The following is a 19,623-nucleotide window of genomic DNA, read 5'->3' as shown; positions in this document are numbered from 1 at the left end:
TTCCAAAATAATATTTTCAAGTAGATTGTAGGCCTCGCGTTAGGTTTAAGGGCATCTAATAAGGCATCGTTAGTAGAACGTTTAATGGGCACATAGGTCGAACTTTCGTCAACCAGCTTTAGCTGAGGCCGACATATCGCGGCCTGGATATTTTTGGATAATTACGGATCTCAGTTGAGTGCTTCCTCGGTTACAGAAAGCAATATCTGGTGTCATACGAAATCTCTACAAGCCTTTAAAAGCGAACGGCGTCACCACGCGGTTCAGTTGATGTTGACTGTGTTGGCGACAGAGACGGAATTTACTCTGTCGTCCACCGTCCGTTTACTAATCGTTAAAACTCAAAAGCAATCGTTCTGGTGCGGAAATAGACCTACTGCGCATCGGTGATAGGTACGAGAACACCGCCAGGAGCGGCATACGACATAAAGAAAAGTATAGATAACAGACAGGTAAACAATGGGAGGAGAAGAGACGGCGTAGTGCTTGCATGCGTATTATAACTCAGATCAGACTGACGCCAACTAGTCAACGTAAACCGGGTCGTGGTTCTTCCAGATAAAATTGGTTGTCTAGTTACGCTTTCCCGTTGCTGCTTGCTGGGGGCAATCAGAAATTGTTTCATCATTCGGTAAACACGCTATTTATTTAGACATATTACACACCATTCATTTAAAATAACAGCTGATCATTCTGTCAGCTTCGTAGCAAGACGATGGCGAGGACATCAACAAAACAAATACGAAACATCGTTCCTGAGCAACAGGTATGATTTGCGCATGTTTCTGTAAGTTATGTCCATTGCTAGGCCGAGCGGCTAATTGAGTTATCGCCGTACACTAGCGTATATTTATGTATATCACATAAATATATGCTACTCTCACATATATCTGGATATCGGTATAGGCGTAATATGACGCATCAACCACAGACCGCCTCCACAAATAACCGAACGTAAAAGTAGCCGTTTTCATTCAGTCATCGCCCATCGAGAACAATTATAATGATAACAAACAACTGTAATTCTGGAAGCAGAAGCGACATTTACGTGTGATTATTGTCTACGCCATGGTGCTAGCGAATGAATCAAAAGTTGTAAGGCCAAGAGGAAAAAAGCACAATAAGACTCATAGAACTTCGCCGTAAATTTTTTCGAGTTTCAAAATTAATTTTCCTTATTACACGCTAGACGAAAACATAAACTGTAGGCCTACATATTTTGCCCCTAGCTTCGCTGTCGCACCATTCAGTTTCAATAAATCGGTTCGACCAAAGAGTTTCAATTAAGTCACTTTTATCTCACTTGAGCTATGCGGGCCTAATTCGAGAAACGCTTGTTTAGGTACGGCCTGATATGACGCTTTCAATTTACTGAGTGATTTTGGAGCTTGTATGCTTTTGGACAAACCCCGAAAGCTACCGATGTATATTTGTAACAATTAGGCCCACTCACTGCATGTGCATGCACGTACGAAGACGTAAGTCTTCAATAAACGTATATTAGAGCCGTAGTGCTGTTACTATTGATGTTGCCATTGTTTCGACAAACGTTTTGGTTGAATAACCTTATCCGTTACCGCTAACCTGTGAACATAAACGTAGGTACTGTAGATTGTGCTAGTATAACACATAGATCTGATTAGCTCCGCTATATCAAGAAGTTCAAACTTGTGGCGCACCGTTCGTCCGATCGGCTGGAGGAGCTTAGAATACTGTGACCGAGCTATGATGGCGTTGTTTTCATATTGTACGATGATTTTTGGCCGTAGTAGACATGACTCATCCTATGCAATGTTTTAATGCTGGGCATTTGGCCGATACGTCGTCATTCCGTGACTAATGCACTTTCGCAAACGTTTCCAATCGACCGACAACTCGCTGCCTTTTGTATAACGTAGAAACGTCTATGGCTTTCCACTGTACAAGGTAGACCTTGCAATGCAAGCAAAACTTTAGAATTCGGTCATGGTTAGATTAGCTAGGATATTTGCTGGCCATTCGATGACTGACTATATCAAACGCCGTAGTATTTTATCAAACAAAAATTTTGACAATAGTCTAAAGAGTTAACAAGCTGACTCACTGGTGCAACTATTATCAGTGTGAAGAAAGGATAAGTGACGTAACGAGCCGATTATCGGGAACAGTTAAAGTTCAATGTGGCCTATCTTTCGTACCGGCACCATTTTACTCTAAGCCGGCTTATCTAGTACTCGTATGCTCCATACGCTGTTTCATGTCATAAGCCGTCAGAGAGAAGCATCTGTAGTAGGTTGGATGGAAAGGACATTATTAGGCCATTCGATAACGGTTGTTGTTTTACTTGTTCATTGCTGTTACGACTTAGCCTTTCCGTTATCGTCAACAGATACGTACGGACGTTTGCGCGTTCGCGTACACACACACATACATACAGACCCACACACACGCACACACACACACTCGAGTGCCTCGGCGCATAAATATAATTGCTGCTCGTGTTGTTGCTTAATGTGATGATCGCGTTGGTGTCGTCGTTGTTGCGGCTGACTCTTCTGACATTTGTCGAACCTGTTATTGCGGTTGCCACTGCAGCACCAGCAGCAAATGCAGCTGTTTTTGCTGCTAAAGGTAATCCATCCAACGATGTTTAAACAAGACTTTTCATTAAGGTAACATCGGCACCGAAGACGACGCCGACGTTATGGGATCACTGTTGTTCGAGCGTTGTACACACTCTCACCCCACTGCCGCGCGCTCGGATAACTGACGCTGCCGTCGTTGCAGTAGCAGCTGAGATGTCTTTAAGCCCCACGCGCCTCACTCGCTACCCACTGAGAAGGGCAATAAGGATGGCAATAGACAGTAAAAAGCACCGACAACGGTATCATAAGGCCATTGTCCTTCCTCGCGCTGCACCGCCAGCTACCATTTCTACGGCACTTTTTTTCTTTTGCGACTTGAGCGGCCGTATCAATAAGGGCGAGTATATCATTATTCCATCGTTCTACGACTCTTCGTGGGATGAACAGGAGCCGTAGCGGCGTCAGTACTAGTAGCTGTTGCGCGTTATCTATTTTTCCGAACATTGGTGTACGTAATTGTCTGTATCCGCTAGGCTTGCGAATTCTGCGATGTTCGTCACTTCTGCCGGCTGGTATCGCTGTTGATCGGAGTCTTGACATCAGCGTCGTCTTCTTCGAAGGCAATCGCTATTTCAGCCGTTGAGAGGAAGATGCCCCCGATGTTGATGGACCTTCTGTCTTTGCTGCTGCTACTGCCGTTAGCTGTCTGCCCACGTATTTCCGGCGAGCAACCGCCGCCGCTGCCGCCGCCGCCGCCGCAGTTGTCGACAAGGCGAAGAACTTGACGCGACGCAGCTGGGAAGCGTCCATCCGGCCAGTGCTCGCGTGCGAGAAGCCGAATAAATTGGGGTGCCCTCGCGTTTACGTTCATTGCGCGTCGAACACTTCAGCTGTCGCTTGTCTGATCGTGGATAAAGTTGCAGATAGCGCTAGCGTTAGTCACCGCAAAAGAGAAGGGGCCAACGTTATTTAAAAAAGATGAGTTGCAGAGAGAGGCTGAATTTGCCCGCCTGTCAGCCGGCCGGACAACAGAGAAACCAACACGGCCATTCATATTTGGAAATGTTATTTCAGAGTCGCTTAAACTAGAAATATACGTACCGGCCATATATATGTATACAAGTTCTGCTCGCTCGCGAGTCTCTTCGTTTGAATATGACTGCTTTGCTGTTTTTCGTATGCTGATGATCAGGTGTAGTATTCCGTTGGACTTACAGCCTAGAGACTAGAGCAGTGAAAGGGTACATTACCGTGGATATTAGCAAACAACGCATAAGCGAAGGTAGGCATCAACGTACTATACAATAAAACGTAGACGAAGCTTGTGGCCGTTGACGGCGGGTTGTTGGTCGAGCATCTTGGCCGTCGTCGCTGATCGCTATGAGCAGGACCGCAAAGTGATATCTCTGATCGTTTGACAGATGCCGATCTTCTAGCGCTATAGCAACAAGTAGAACCTGCGGGAACCTCGCCATCTTGTCGTCTCTAGTCACGTTACATTCATGTATAACGTGCTGCTTGGCAGTAGACGTTAGTGATGCGAAAACGAGAACTAACGACAAACAAGACGCGGGGTCGGATCCCGTAGGCGCTGTCTCTCTCAGTTGATACTGTTCAATCGAGTGGTTTAGTTATTAATTTTTTTTTTTACATTAATAAATCTAAGCTGGATTGTTATCTTCGTTCTGTGTTAGACGTGACCGCTGACCATTGAATTCCTTGCCGAGATGCGATTTGGCGAAAAGTTTGGTTTTCCTATTTCGCTTACTTCTAGCGCTGGTAAACGAATCCTCTCGTCGAGTTGGAGCTTCTTCAATAGTTCCAGCCGTATGCCTACATTCGTTTTAATAATGTTAATTATTATTACGACGACGTTATTTAGACGCCTACAGACGTCTACATGCATCGTCTGCATGTTAAGAGGTGGCCTTCGACTGCTGCATCCAATTTTTAGAAAAAGGGGCACGCGATGCCCAGATCCATGTTACTCTGTATCTAACAAGGGATCGTCTCGAGTTCACGTTATTAACGTAAAGCTCACGTGACATAAAGGTAAACGAGTAATAGTAAATCATAATTCTCCTAAAACGAAGATGTGTGCCCGCGTTGTAGTTGTAAACAGTCTACATTTTGCGCATGGTGATCATGTCAATAATATCTTCTATGAGAATTCAGTGTTCGAGCAGTAGAACAATCGTAATTAAGGTTTAATTCTAATATCGGTCACAACCTAAATTGTATTTCAGCTTTGTCCATCGATCACATTTATATCATTTTGCAAAATTCTAGGCGCAGCTGAGTGAATAAGTTTCTTGAAAAAATGACGCATCGACTGCAGCTTATAACGGAATCAATCATATGATTACGTGAGTCAATATGTCCTTTAATTTCGGAATCGCTGGCGTGGTACGCCCCTTTTAAATGAGTTTCATTAGCAGGAAAACACACACGAAATAGAGCAAATTGCTGAACCCACCCTCAACTCAATTTAACCGTTTATACCCTCATCTCAAGTTGTAACGCTTCGGTATCATGTACGCGCTAACCCCGATCAGAAATCGGCCGCCCATTTCGTCTGCTTCACGAAGTATCGCGAACGGGAAGACGTTCAACCACAGTATAGTCGTAGTAGGCGAGTGTTCGGTCGTCTTCTCTGGCGTTTATCACACGCTGCGATTCATCCTATGAGCTTGTGCCTTCGCCATCATGCTTTCGGACTCTGCCGCTCAGAGTTGCGAACGATTTCGTTAACCGAAGAACCCTTGCCGCACTTGTTTATGCCGTCGTATCTAAACCATCGCTAGTTGTCTCAGCATAGTCGACTTTCATGCCAATGAATAATAAATGCAATATTTGTGAGACATTTCTTCCCAATCTTAAATGTTGCCTTCCTTGTACCTAATTCGCATAGTCTAACCTGCTGCGGTGGCTTCAACAGCGGCGGCAGCATCAGTCTGATTCATAGAGATCGGCGGCCACCCAAATTCATTTCATCTTTCTATCTTGAGAGTTAGCCTCTCGACTTCTTCTTTAGCCATGTAGCTCGTCCCATCGTAGAACGTGTTCTCGACCGTTCTTGTACCGTCTTCGACGGGTCTTCGGATTGCCGGGTGTTCCCGACTGGTTCCTGAACGATCTTGAGCGGACCTGAACGGACTTGGCACTCCAGTGGCACCGCGCCGGATCAAGCAGCGATTCAAGAAAATTCGATGTCCGTGTCAAGTGCATCTCGCTTCGCCTGTTTGCTGTTCTACGAAGTATTCTCTCTGTGTTCTCCCGCCAAAATTCTGATGTGTTCTCGATATGCTGCCGTTGTTCCGTCTATCAAGCACGCTGACTAGGCAGAAACAGCAGATCTGTTGTCGCGCTGCCAGCCAGAAACGGGTGTCGCATCGGGGCGAAGCTGTCCTCTTCAAGAAGAGGAGAAGCTGAAGGACGAGAGGAAGCAAACGAAGGGTGTTCGTTAGCGTCGCCATTGTGGCCGATTTTACACGACTCTGGCGCAGAAAGATGAAGACGATCGCGCATACGCTTCTTTTTCGTTTTCGTTCAGATCAAGACACTTAACATTTCTGACATTGAAGCTTGTTTCGTTGTGAGTTCCCGATAGATAAGATCACAACCCCTAGCAGCTTTCCAAATCCCTTCTCGCTACCTCCTATCGTTTTGGAGACAACTGAGGTAATCTGAACTATTTTGAATAACCTGATCATCCGTAGATTTTTAAGGCTATTTACTTCTCTTGGAGATTGTCGGAGCCAGTGTCCTGTAGATGTACGCGCATATGTAGTCTTATGACACCAAGTTTAAATTTAGCTGCCATACCATAGCTCTCGTAGAATGAATGGCGCTATTTGGTAATTAGATTCTGTTAGAACTAAACAGAAACTTTGTGTCTTCGGAACAGGACACTGTCGAAATGGTGTTTTGTCGAACGGGATCCGATACCTTGTGGAGAAAATCGTCTGTGTTCAGTTGAGGGTTTGCCTATTGTCCGCAAGCGGCAAGCTATTTCGGGTCATGTGGCAAGAAGCGCACGGTTGCTTTGCTAATTGAATGCCTTCGGGGACGGTGTACATTGCCGGCACTGGCAAGCTTTGTGCTTTCAGAGGTTACCACAGGGTAAAGGAGTGTGATTTTAGATCAACCCACACATATATACATATACGCATAGGTGCCACTGTTACCTCCTTTCTGTGTCAAGCGGCTTTAGACAATGCAGTTCAAATAGGTATAGTTCCGAATGTATGCGGCCCATGTGTATGGGTGTATGCGTGGTAACCATAAGCCAGGCAGTGAACATAAGCACGATTCAGTGTTATGTCACTCGAGTGCTGCTGCTTGTTGGATTCAAGTTAATTGTAAATAGCATGCCGAATTAATATACCAATATGTCTTTAAAGGTTTATTAGTACTCATAAAAACAATAGGGATGCTCTTGAAACACGCAAACATTATGTAGGGCTATTTCTCTAATAAATTATTCCACAAATGGCTATTAATTGTTTCCTAACTAAGTGCTTTCGCAGCTGATGGGCAGTTTTTCGTTATATATCAGGCTTATATTTAAGTAATTTTCCGATTTCTACAAGTGCGGATATAAGGTCAGTTCGAATTCGCCGTACGCAGAAGTGCACATAATTAAATAACCCGTAAGAGAGATATTTCTCATTGTCTTAAAACCTCAGTGAATTCAACCTCACTCTAGTCTCTGAAGCCTCCTCAATCTATCTCTGTCATATAAGACTGCATTTGAGATGAAGCTCAATTCCTTCATCTGAACTCATTCTCAAAACCTGTACGACTACTTACTGTTTGTTTTGAACTACACTACACATTAAATCTCCTTCTGTTTATGATGGATAGGATCGTTGTGAGCTTACTTAGCCTCTTCAGGCTTCAATAAATCTAATCTCATTTTTCAAATGGAACTTCATTCGCCAGGCATTATTCTGATGAGGTTCAACTATTCGACGAGTGTTTATCACGGAGAAGCATGTACACGTTGCAAGGTTTCAACATCATCGCAAGCACATTGCAACAACTTAACAAAATCCTGAAAAAGTTTGGAATTAACGCGTTCGACACTACTGCCAACGGTATCATCTTCGTATCTGATACTTCAGGTACGGATGCAACCACGCCGGTCGATGGAAACGGGACCGGCGTATCCTGCTTGTCAAATCAAAATGTGCGCCTTGTCTACTGGCGAAGCAAATCCGCCGTTGTTATTCTGTGTAACCTATCTGAGGGGCCAGGCAGTCGAGAACTGAACGATTGTAGGTTCTCGGACGATCGTGAGACGCACGCGTATGAACCCGCCACGCTAATAAGCCCAACAGCCATGGTATGCGAGGAATGAACAGGAGAGCCGACGAACTCCACCAAGCAATTGGTTGACTGAAGAGAAATCCAACTTGGCGAAGATCGTTAGACTTCGCATCGCATTCTAGCCACTTTATACTTGGTCACATTACAAACAGCAGCGACTCACGGGAATCATCTGGGGCTACTGCTGAACGGTCAACATCGACTAACAGAAATCGAACGCACAACCTTTATTTGTTCATCATTGAAAAAGTGATAGCAAAGATTCATCCATAGTTGCAGGTGCTTTGCGAACCAGAAACAGTAATTCGGCCTTATATACACGCTGTGAGCTCGAAAATTGATGTTTTCAAATTATGTATCAGTGTGCATATATATATACATTCATATATAAAGTCGCAACTGTTAATCGCGCCGATTTCGCTAGAGACGTCTTGAAAGCGAAGCATCGCAATGGTACCCTGCCCATGCACCTTTTTCGATGGACGACTCTTATAAGAGCCTCTAAACTTGCGTTGTGGTGCGGCAGCAATCTGTGAATCACCGCGACAGCTACTGCATACCACTAGGTGGTTTGCTTACTTGTGTAGACCTATTCTGAGCGTCTATCTGGCGTAGCTAGAGACGCTAATCTATGCATCTAGTTGGGACTACCGTCAAGTTCCTTCTTTTTTTGCTGTAGCGGCTACCACAGTAGAGGCAGCTGTACTTCGGGGTCACTGTTGCGGTCACATTATCGCTATCCTGTAGTTATCCCCTCTCCACATCCTTTCCATTCGAGGGTAGGTCGCGAATAGGCTGGCTCACCCCCGAGACCGGGAGAGGAGGAGACATTAGGGTGGAGTAAAAAATAACGTATGACCCGGCGAGGGGTTCAGCGAGTTTCGAAACTCAGTCAGGTGTTCGATAGTCATGAACGGAGGCAGTCTGTTGAGACCAACTCAACGACGACCACTAGATTTAGTACTGCGATAACAGCGTGGTTTTGCCTGTCTGCTTTCTGTCGTCCTCTTCCCCTCGAGCGATCTTGCTACATTCGGTGTTGCTCGCGCTGATGCCGGGGTAGCCGAAGTTGCTAACGCAGTAGAAGTGGCAGTTCAACCAAAGGTCGCAAGCGGAAGCTTCGCTGTTTGCCAAAGTAGACCAGACCCAGTTTTACAGAAGGCGCTATCGGCAGATCCCAAGCCTAAGTGTTTTCTGCTATGGGTGGCAGGCGCTGGTCGACCTATGATTCTGTCTGGCTGTGTTAGGTTCTTCATGTTGAGCATCTTGACGTTTAACCCGCACGTGTTAGACAGACCTATTAGTTTACTGGCCCTACGACAGGCAACGACCATTCTACATCTGCTCGCTTCTTACTTTTTCGTATTCTCATCTTCATTCTCGACGACGATCGGTGGTATCCGGGGCACTTTTATGTGAGTGGTTTTTGCCATTGTACCCGCCGACTATCATTGCTCCCGTTGCTGGCAGTTGTCGAGCGTCAACTCGAGCAGCCTAGCATTGTTATCACTTTATTTCTGACAATTCTCCTACAGGCCGTAGATTCACGACCCAAGGACTAACTTAGCCGTAAGAAAACTCACCAGTCATACCTGAGGCCTGGTTGATTCGCTCTATTCAAGATGTGTATGCGACTGGAACTGTTGACTGTACAATAAGAACAGCAGGACAAAGTGTAAAAAAGACAAATTTGTGATCGTCAATGTGTGAACCAGTGTGTTTTGTGCACGTATGCGTGCGCATTCTAAACGCCTATGTCCGAAAATCTGGTATTCTCGCTGTCCGAGAGATGTTTAGAAAAAAAGTCATCGCACGGAGAAATAGTGAGCCGGGCAGTCGGTGTCACCACGATCAACAAAACCAGTGCTAAAGAAACATTGCGATCACTTTAATCTGACTCTGCACGCGGCCCAAGAGTCTATCGGCGAGCGGATATCGAATGCTGGTTGTTCATAGAGATGAATGTAATTAACCAAAACGTGAACTCACTGTTTTACCGACCGCTCGCTCATGTATTTCTTGAGGAGAAAACAGCCGACCGTTGTTGATTGGGTTCTCCCGTTCTTGTGGACTAGAATTAATACGACTTCTCTTTCACCCTGCCCATTGCACACAATTGCAGTCAATATTATCACTGTTACAACTGGCGCTATTCCTTTCTAGCGGTGAATAGTCACGCCTGCAGACCTATTATGCATTCACGAATCACTAGTAATACTGGGAAGTCCAGCACTATTTCACAAAACAAATAAGAAAAGAGCCTCTTTCCTTTGTCTTTAGCTGTAACACTCTAGGACCTACGGTAGCACTCGGAATTTGGCCAACGCCAAAAAAACAAGTGGGCGCTGCCCTATTAGCTCGATCATAATACGTCATTGGAAACCCAGCAGTCTGAATCACTTTCGGCTTGTTAAGTGGGCTACCGATACGCGATGTGGCCGTGAACGAAAACTGAACGCCAATGTTGGAGACGTACTCTCGACGAGGCAAAACGTGCGCTAGGCGCTAAACGACCCGAGCGTTTAGTACCATGAATAAAAACAGGTGTGGCAATTGTAGTTTGAATGGTTCTCGATAGTTAACGGTAACGGCAGATTAGCTTGATTGGCTGAATCAAAAACGACGCGTGAATTGGAAAGAAAAACACGCCCTGAAGGACTTTTCTGCGCTCCTCTATGAATACCTAGGATACCGCTGTGAACGTCGCCAATTTAGGAATGACAAATAGTGATTCTGTTTATAATTACCTTTATGAACAATCGGATAAATCATAAATATTGGTCAACGAAAGTATTTTATGCGGATACAATGCGCGAATCGAGAAACTTTTATGCTGGACGGTACACTAGTAGATCCAGAGGTGAGTGCGTTACTCTGAATGGAAAAAAATTGTCCACTGATCTATTTCACGACTAGCTAACAGCGCCTTTCAGCCGTCTCCTGATACAGTATGGTTTGTTGTCTCTATGTTAATCTGGACACAGATCATTTTTTAAAGTCAAGTGACCCTTCATATTACGCATCAGATAGGTACCATAACAACAGATAGAAGTCTATCATATGGTTTCACTAACTTATAGTAGAAATTTTAATCAAGCCTGAATATGTTTCGATTGAATCATTAACTGGTGTCCAAAGAAGTTACGTATATTTCGGCTGAAGCTTATAGTTTCATTAATCTGATGATCGGTTTTCCTCGACCGCAGAGACTTTTTTTTGACAACCGACGCGACAATGTCCCATCTTCAAATAACGCTAATTGGAAATAGAAAATTCGCATCTTTCAGAACTTCTCTTCGTCTCTCCGGTGCACTATTTAAAGACGCTGTCGCTTTTGGCCAAGTATCCGTTACAATTTATAGCACGCCCTTATCTAGGTAACACGAGATATTATCTTACGTTAAGTGCGATACAAAATACGATTGTATTAATTTATAATATTAGATTTTGGATCACGTGTGCCACTTTCATTAAACACTTCTGCTTGCCGGCCTAAGCTGATGTTAGCGTCCCACAATAGTAAACGAGAGGAAATGGAAAGTGGAATGGTACGGAAATTTAAGTGAATTTCTAATGGCGGTTTTTGTTTCATTATTGACTTTTTGGCTACAGTAACTACGCACAGAGCGTTGGAAATACGTGACACACTTTGAACATTGCACGTATGTGCATAGGAATATCGTGTCGCGCTCATCGCTGTGTTACTGAGAACCTTTTGTTGACGATAGCGTCGATAACGGCTGATACCGGCGGGCAATAATGTATCAATTATCAGTTACCCATTGATTGTCCAACGACTATTGCGGCTAGTTTTATGTTAATTGTAAGGCATTTTACATTTTTGCTTACTGTAGTCTAATGTTCATTTATACTAATGTTCATTCACGTTTCTACTTGATCTCTATCCCCCTCTGCTAAAATTTGCTCTTTATTTGAAAATGTATCCTGTTCATGTAAATCGACGGATGCGCATCCGATTGTTGATTATGGTGGATAAGAAAAAACGGCTGTACCAGCCAAGCGATACTTGTCTGCTTTGAATAGTGAAACACATATATGGATACTGTTATAGGTCCCCGTATAAAATAACGATATCTGATCCATCTCAGATTAACTTTTCCCGATAGAATAACAAAAATTTAGTATAGTTTACGAGCAATGATATTTAGATGCGGACTTTTCACGTCCCTAGCTGTCTCAGGACAAAAAAACAAAGCATGTTCCTCACGTAACCCGTGTTATTGTCAATTAAATAATATCTGTGAGGGATATCAATCTGAGAAGTCTTAAGGTACGTCTGCTCTGTTAATCTTGTGAAATCAGTGCGGCTATTTTAAACATACTGTCACTCGGGCGACACGCATGCACTGCAATATTTCAAAATTATATAGAAGACATGGTTTATTTATTCCATAATACGTTAATACGATTTTCTACTTGTTTTCGAGCGAAAAAAACTAAATTTGCATAGGCAGTTCTCAAAAAAAAAAAAAAAAAATCTGAGTAAAGCAAGCTGTAGCACTATTTTTCCGTTCAATCCAACACCGTAAAGCAAAATGCAAACGGACCTGAATTCCGACAAGTGACTAAAAATTTATATTTCAAAAATTTGAAAATAAGCCCAGTACGTAGACTGCCTTTATTATATTCACAAAAGCATAGTATTCTGAAGATGGCTAGTACCATACACAATTATATTCCGACTTACTAAACAAAACTAAGAAATCTAACCGAACGAATAACCTATTTCGGTACATCACAGAGGCAAGCTAATTAAAAGATGAGCAACTTTTCAAGTTTTTCGAAAGCCTGCATTTATATATCCTAGCTCCCATTCGAATTAGCGAAAATTAATTTTGGGAACACAAGTATTGATCATACGGGTTTGTTATACGATTTAGTGTTGATGGAAATTATCTATTCGAAAGCTTGACTCGATTCCTTTAAAATTCGAGATAAAAAAAATCCTCTCTTTCCGAGGAATAGCTATATAAAACCCTAAACTAAAACAGCTAAAATAAATGGCACAAATAGGAATAATAATTTAATTCTCATAAACGTACTATATATATATATATATATATATATATATATATAATGCAGTATGTTTGCATATGCAAAACACTGAAGAATATAATGTTACAAATAATGATCACTGAAATTAGGCGGCGTGCTGTAGACATTGTTCATAACATTTTTGTGTTATTCCTCTGCCCTGATTCTGGTCTTGACTTAGTAGGCGGGATGTCCTCCGACGATTCCGCTGGTGGCTGTGGGAACTCTTCATCGTCCTCATCCCTATCTGACGGTGAAGTGCTACCGCTTCCCACACCTCCGGTGCCTGACAACTCAGACACTACAGGCCTTCGAAGGCAGCAGCTTGACGCAGGAACTGACCCAGGCCAACACCATCATCACGATCATTTGCAACAGGCTTTACAGGCAGCGGTTAGTCACTCACCTGTGGTAAATGGTGGGTCAATACCACCCCTTGGTATGGAGTCGCAAGCAGCGTTTATGAGAAGGTCATTCCACAAGAATCCCAGATTACCTGGCACCTATCGTCTATCGAAACTTAATGGTTGCTCAAGGTTAGTTATTTTTTCTTTAACTAATATAGCTGTAAGCTTCACGTAATCCTAATACTCACCTTTGATCAAACTTTAGTTGAGCACAGCATAGTGTCCTAGTTCATTTGAAAGTTTAACCTAGCAATACCGTCGGCCATGAACGGGTACATCTTCATATTAATCGATTAATATTAATACTTTCACGCGCAGTCCTTTCAGAGCTACAGCAAAATCAACAGCAAAAAATCAGTAGAAAAGGTTGGAACAAGTGATACAATGGACACTGAGATTTTAGTTACGACATTCAGCAAATACCTCCGTCAATTCAGATTGTGAACAAGCTTGCAATGTTTTGCATTGCGTGCATTTTGTGTGGTTTATCATAGGAGCTCGTACGCGGATTCGGAATCGGAGAATGATCTTCCCGATAACGCGCTGTGTCGCAAGCTTGATAAAATGAGTTTCGGCAGAGGCTCATCCACTCGGCAAAGTTTGACATCGATGCGATCGTTGCCGGCGAAAACCCAGGAGATCTTAATGACACCCGCAGCATATAGCGCTAAACACGAAAGGTAGTTTAATAATTATTTTAGTAATCGTTAAAGTCATAGAGTGTATCCGTACGTTCTAGAGATTGTATGTTTAATGCATCGCTTGGAATCAAAAGCAGGGTTTAATGGTATATTTTATTAGTATCAAAAATATTGCACCTGATTACAAGAGAACTTCGAGTCTCTTAGCAGGAAATTTGTCCATCGCAGGAATCACTGCATCAATCAAACACGTTGTCGTATTTCTACTGTCTCCTCAACGAGACATCAACTTTGTAAAATCAGGTGACTTTCGGTTAACTTCTAATTAATATCTCGTTTGAATTATAGGCGGCGCGCCTTTATTCCGATTTCCACAAAGATGGCCTCAAGAGTGATCTCGAACGCCACTGGAGATCTTGATACATCGCACGTCGATTGCCGAGACTTCACTACACATCTCGGCATTTCGCGAACATTGACGATTGGCTCACAACGACAGCACGGCTCCACGCCTGCGCTGCACCATAAGCAGCGCATCCTGGAGGAGGTCGAGTGTCCGTCCACCATGGATGAGCCGCTAACGACACCAGGCATAATACCAGTATCATTCGTGACCTTCAAACCCCCGTATGGCCGCAACAGTATATGCAGTTCGGACGATTGCAGCACAAGTGAAGGGAGCAGCTCACCGCACAGCACCGTACGACGTGTAGGCCCGACTGGGACAACCTCATCAAGTCCGGATCTGCTCAAATCATCTTTTCACTGGCTCAAGGACAATCCCGCTTGCCGGTTCTCAATGTCGAGCCAAAGTTCATGGTTCTCCGATGATGAACTATACTCGATGCGTAGCACCAGCAAATAGCGCGAAAAAGCAGATTGAGCACGAAACACTAATGTTGATTATGGTGACCATGCACGCGCACAACGAATCGTTCGATTGTGGTCAATTCGTGTCGAAGAATCTACGAAGCGACAGGGAACATAATTATGCCACGAAAGCAAGAGCAACAAAGAGAACATAGAATCGTATTAGGAGGATATATTAGTAGCAGTATCACTTCAGAAGCTCGGCAGAAAGGCGGATAAATTAAACAGCTTCCGACTGGCGACATGTATAACAAGTATCGTTGCACTGGAGCACGCTTTAGAGGCAGATCTAAGAGCAAATGTACAGTATAAAAGGGGCTACGATGGGGAGAGGGGTTCTGATTAGCACTGATAAAAAGGATTCGTATATCATTAGTGCAGTTAGTGCATACGAAAAAAACAATGATGGCAAAGAAATGATGCAAAAGAGAACAGCGAATATAAATAAGAGACAAGGAATAATGGTGGGACAATGTTCGTGCTATGGTTCGTCTCAGAATCTCTTGACAAAGGAAGCGGAGTGGTGGAACAGGGAAAAAAGTGGATGATTGAAAGCATCTACCATATTATTATTCAAACTTTGGTGCTTATTACGCTAGGACAAACGTGCGCCTTGCCAAACTCCTATCGCCGCCAGATAGATTATATAAAAAGAAACATATACATATAAAGAAATATAAAAAGAGGATAATATTAATTTATTCAAAGAAAACTAATAATAAAAAGAGGAATCGAATTAAGATAGTAATAAAATGCAAAGCACTGATGCGCTAGCGATCCCAGAAAATGTAGCGGAAAGATGTACCAGTAGTTTCTACTAGTCTGTTTAAGAATTACGCTGAAAGGTATTCGCGTTCCAAACGCCACCCTGTGCATCCGGAGCTGCAACTAAGATAAATGGCTATGCGAGCATGACGCATTAACTGAACTAACTCTAAGCACAAAGTTTCAGGGTGTTTAGCATACTTCGCAAAAATTCGTTAATTTGTGTGCAACTTTGATTTGAAATCTTTAGAGTAGAAAAGACCAGATTTTTAGAAAGCCGCCATATGCTGTAAAGAGATTTACAGAGCCCAAGCTAAATGAAACAACATAATAATTTAAAGGATAACAAAAAACTGATACTTCTGCTCTACGAAAGTAATGAATGGATCCTAAAACGCCGAGAACTCCCAACGAGGAGACCACTCCTGTGGGAGACTGCTGCGCATATTTAATCTGGCAACTGGGTCATGTCATGTTCACACGACTTACTGGAGGTGCCTGGAGTTGCTGATAAGGCTGATCTGATGATAAGAGACGCGCCGCATCTGGCAAAATGGGTGGACTACCGAAGCTGTCAATTGTCTCCTATGTAAATATAATAATTGACGCGCTTCAAAAGATAGGATAGTCCGTATCGTTCCTATTGCGCAGAGTATCCAAGGTCATATACAGTTGGCTCCGCAAAAAAATCAAAATCCATTCACTTCCTTGATCTATTGATAGTCTAGCGATCAGCCGATGTCTCAAGAGTGTTTTTGGTAGCTGACAGCTTTGACCTCACTCATGTCCAAAATAATTGTTTCCAATTGCTCGTCTGCGGAAATTGACCATGTGTATTATCTACTATTTAATTTATTTGTTAATTAGCTAATATCTCACGCGTGTAATATATTGTTACAAGAATAGATTTACAATAGGATACGAATTATTCCAAAGTTACATATGAAATAATTAAATTATCACACGTAATTGACATCGGTTATCGTGGACATGCGTTAGCTAGTGCTGTATGTAGTGTTATCTTCTCGCTGACCACCGTTACCCTTCGGGTAGCGAGCGCGATTCATGCAATTTTTGATGATGAAACTAATAACGCGATGAAGGAACACCTGTGTGTGTGCAAAGAAATATTTCCAATTATTATATTTACCCATAAAGCATTGCTGCAGCAGGTTTCTTTTCATCTCGCCCTGTGAACTTTCTCATCGGTTGTCTGGTTCAACTTGGATAAAATAGTCAAAGTTCGCTGAGGTTCCCATAGATACAATTATCATGTACATAGTAGTACCACGTGGTGTGGACTGTATATGTACTACAAACATATATATATATATATATATATATATATATATTAATTTTAATTAATAAATAAAACACTAATCCGATAAATGTAGGTTGTCTCATTCTTTTAAAGTGGACAAGAGAATTTAGAAACAGATTAATTAATAGCCTCTATTTTCAGGAACGATAAAGATTTAACCTCAGATTATCATATTATCAAATGATGCCTTCGTTGAAAAGTTTACTGATATCAAAACATAAAACTAATACTAACAATTTAAAGGTTTAAAGCAAGTTCTTCGATCATTTGAAACGATTATACATTTTAGCAAAGCACGTGGCTCAGTTCCAAGTAAAGGTCTAGCAATAGATGAAAACAGTTTTAACAGAAGAATAGGCACGTTTTTTATTGCCATGTATGTGACACGTGTGTTATAATTATAACGTATGTACAAGATAGGACACCTCTATACATCAAATAAGCTTGCTTTAAAGATTACACTCAGATATATATGTTTATATATACATCATCAAAGAAGTTACAGCTTTTGCTTTATGCATAATAACAGAGGAAATCATTCCGGCAATTCCATATATAGCAAACTCTGAATTCACATTCATTGTTAACCCTTGCTTGCTTGGTGACTGGCTACTACAAGTTTCCATACAAGAAAACAATCAGTTGGTTAACAAACGCTAGCCTTAGCTAGCATTGTGGCATGGTACAGTTTATTAAAGCCGGTCAATGATGGCAGAATCAGCGTAGAGTATTTCTGATTTAACATTTTAATCGTTATCGGAATTGCCATCAGAGTCATTGTAGGCTGCTAATAAACTAAGGCCGCCCCCGCCGGAGCTCGATTGTCGAGCTATTGTCATTTGGTCCATACTTGCAGCCCCCGCACTCGATTCAGCTTTGTTATTATTGTTATTAATGACTTTCTTAACTCGAACAAGTCCTCGAAGTTTGTTTATCTCGGACTGTCGTATTGACTTGGTAGACTTCATTGGATCCTCTTTTGGGATCTTTTTTAGCCGTTCCTCTTCTTCGTCAGAGTCTATGTCTCGAACTCGCTTGTATAAGACACCATCACGATTTTCGATGCCTTTCTCCATAAGAAACTGTTCAAGTTCGTGTTCAACTTCACGATTTTCCCTCAAAATCCGTTCCTGTTCTGTTTCTTTTTGCTGCAACTGTTTTTTGTTAAGCATTCCTTCAAAATCAACCGTGGCCTGCCGTTCATTAAGCTCTTTAAGTTCCTCGAGCTCTTCTATTCGCTCCATTTCTACACGGGACTGCATTGTACGTTTTTCAAGCAGTTTCATTGGATTGTTCTTTTCGTCTTCCTCTTCTGCAAGACGCGCTGCCTCTTCTAGTTTCTCCGCGGTTTGTAATGCCTACAAGAATGAACAGTTAATTAGAAAGAAATATTAAGAAGGCGCTGTAAAAATTTTACTGTAAGTTTAATAGTCTAACAATTAATCTCCACTATTAGTAGCAAATTTTAATTTGCACCCTAAAATATCTTGAAATTAATAGTGCTCAAGTACTAACTAGGAGAATGACTTTATTGGTTAATATGCTTTTTTCGAGATTTATATTAAGCTATCTTCCTATTAGTAATTTAACCAAGTAATTCTATAGCCAAAAATCGCCGCTTGATCCTCGTTACATGACATCGTATAAATGGGACACATTTTTAGTGTGAAATAACTATGGCTTAATAAGACAATTCATTAACACATTAACAAGTCGATATATATGTTGAAACTGCTTGGCAACGTAGAACACAATACCTTAAATACGCCACAGCTGATATTACTTGCTATTTGCATATAAAGTTCAACGTTTTAGCGTTAGTTCTTTTGCTATGGAAAGCTATCCAAAACGTATGTTCTCGTTTTTTAAAAGCTGTCCAACGGAATTTCTGTATTTGAATTAATACTGTCAAAAATATCTGATCTTGTCACACAGATGAGTTTTCTGTTCTACGTGGGACAGAATTTAAGAGAGATCAACCTCGCATTTGCTTATAGAGCTTGGCGTTAATAAAAAAATTAAATACCAGCTACTGAAAGCACTAAGATTTACCTTGATTCACATATTTGTAATGCAGACTAATTAGTTCACTATATTTTTCAAAAATTCCAAAAAGATCTCATCAGCTGCGTTACTGACATTGAAATTAATTCATTATGATTAGTTCGAATATCTTTTATATTTGGTCTAACCTTTTTAACGTCGTTAGGTTCTACTACGACGTTTTTTAGAAACAGAGTATCCAAACATTTGAACGAAATGAAAATCACAGGAAATCAAAACATGGAAACTCGCCTGAAAGTTTCTTGTAGATCCATGCTCAAGGTCATAATCGCCCTCTTTAGGGTTTGTTTTAAAGGTGATCTCGGCAAGACACCGCGGACACCGAATATAGAAACGGAATATTTTAATACCAAGGTACTCCTCTCCTTGAACAGTTTCCTTTCGTGCATTGAATTTTTTGCCCTGCGAAGGCAAAAAAATGTCAACATTTTCACAGTAATAAATACCGTAACTATAGTCTGGTACTTGTCTTGGAACCTTACTTATGATGCTTGTAGTAATTAGGTTACACGGGATTATCGTCCATATTTAATAAAAATAAAACTAATCTGCTTTAAGAGGTTATAATATGGGGTCCTGTGAGAACTGAAACTAATAGTTTTTTG

The 19,623-nt window shown here is 41.9% G+C and overlaps 2 protein-coding genes across 5 annotated transcripts in view; one reads left to right on the top strand and one right to left on the bottom strand.

Annotated features, from left to right (window-relative positions):
• The window catches only part of LOC111263647 (uncharacterized), a 99,034-nt gene extending 82,012 nt beyond the window's left edge, over positions 1-17,022 (top strand). The window contains exons 1-4 of one of the 4 annotated variants that reach the window (XM_022838945.2): positions 8,817-10,755; positions 13,135-13,486; positions 13,852-14,037; positions 14,347-17,022. In XM_022838945.2, the coding sequence (XP_022694680.1) occupies positions 10,647-10,755; positions 13,135-13,486; positions 13,852-14,037; positions 14,347-14,863 (1,164 nt within the window). In that variant the 5' untranslated portion in view covers positions 8,817-10,646 and the 3' untranslated portion in view covers positions 14,864-17,022. Of the gene's footprint in view, positions 1-8,816; positions 10,756-13,131; positions 13,487-13,851; positions 14,038-14,346 lie in introns of those variants that run through there. The other 3 variants (XM_022838944.2, XM_022838946.2, XM_022838947.2) reach the window with 3 other exon arrangements.
• Positions 17,023-17,294: 272 nt separating this feature from the next.
• LOC111263650 (splicing factor YJU2) lies at positions 17,295-19,420 on the bottom strand (the record flags this gene model as incomplete). Its single annotated transcript, XM_022838948.1, is given in 2 exon segments — positions 17,295-18,312; positions 19,250-19,420. Coding segments are annotated over 2 exon segments (783 nt in total), but the record flags the coding sequence as incomplete, so codon positions are not given.
• Positions 19,421-19,623: the final 203 nt, after the last annotated feature.

The sequence above is a fragment of the Varroa jacobsoni genome, unplaced genomic scaffold, assembly GCF_002532875.2.
Source record: "Varroa jacobsoni isolate VJ856 unplaced genomic scaffold, vjacob_1.0 scaffold_780, whole genome shotgun sequence".
Lineage (NCBI taxonomy): Eukaryota > Metazoa > Arthropoda > Arachnida > Mesostigmata > Varroidae > Varroa > Varroa jacobsoni.
Note: the sequence above shows the minus strand (reverse complement) of the source record. Positions and strands in the feature narration are given on the sequence as shown.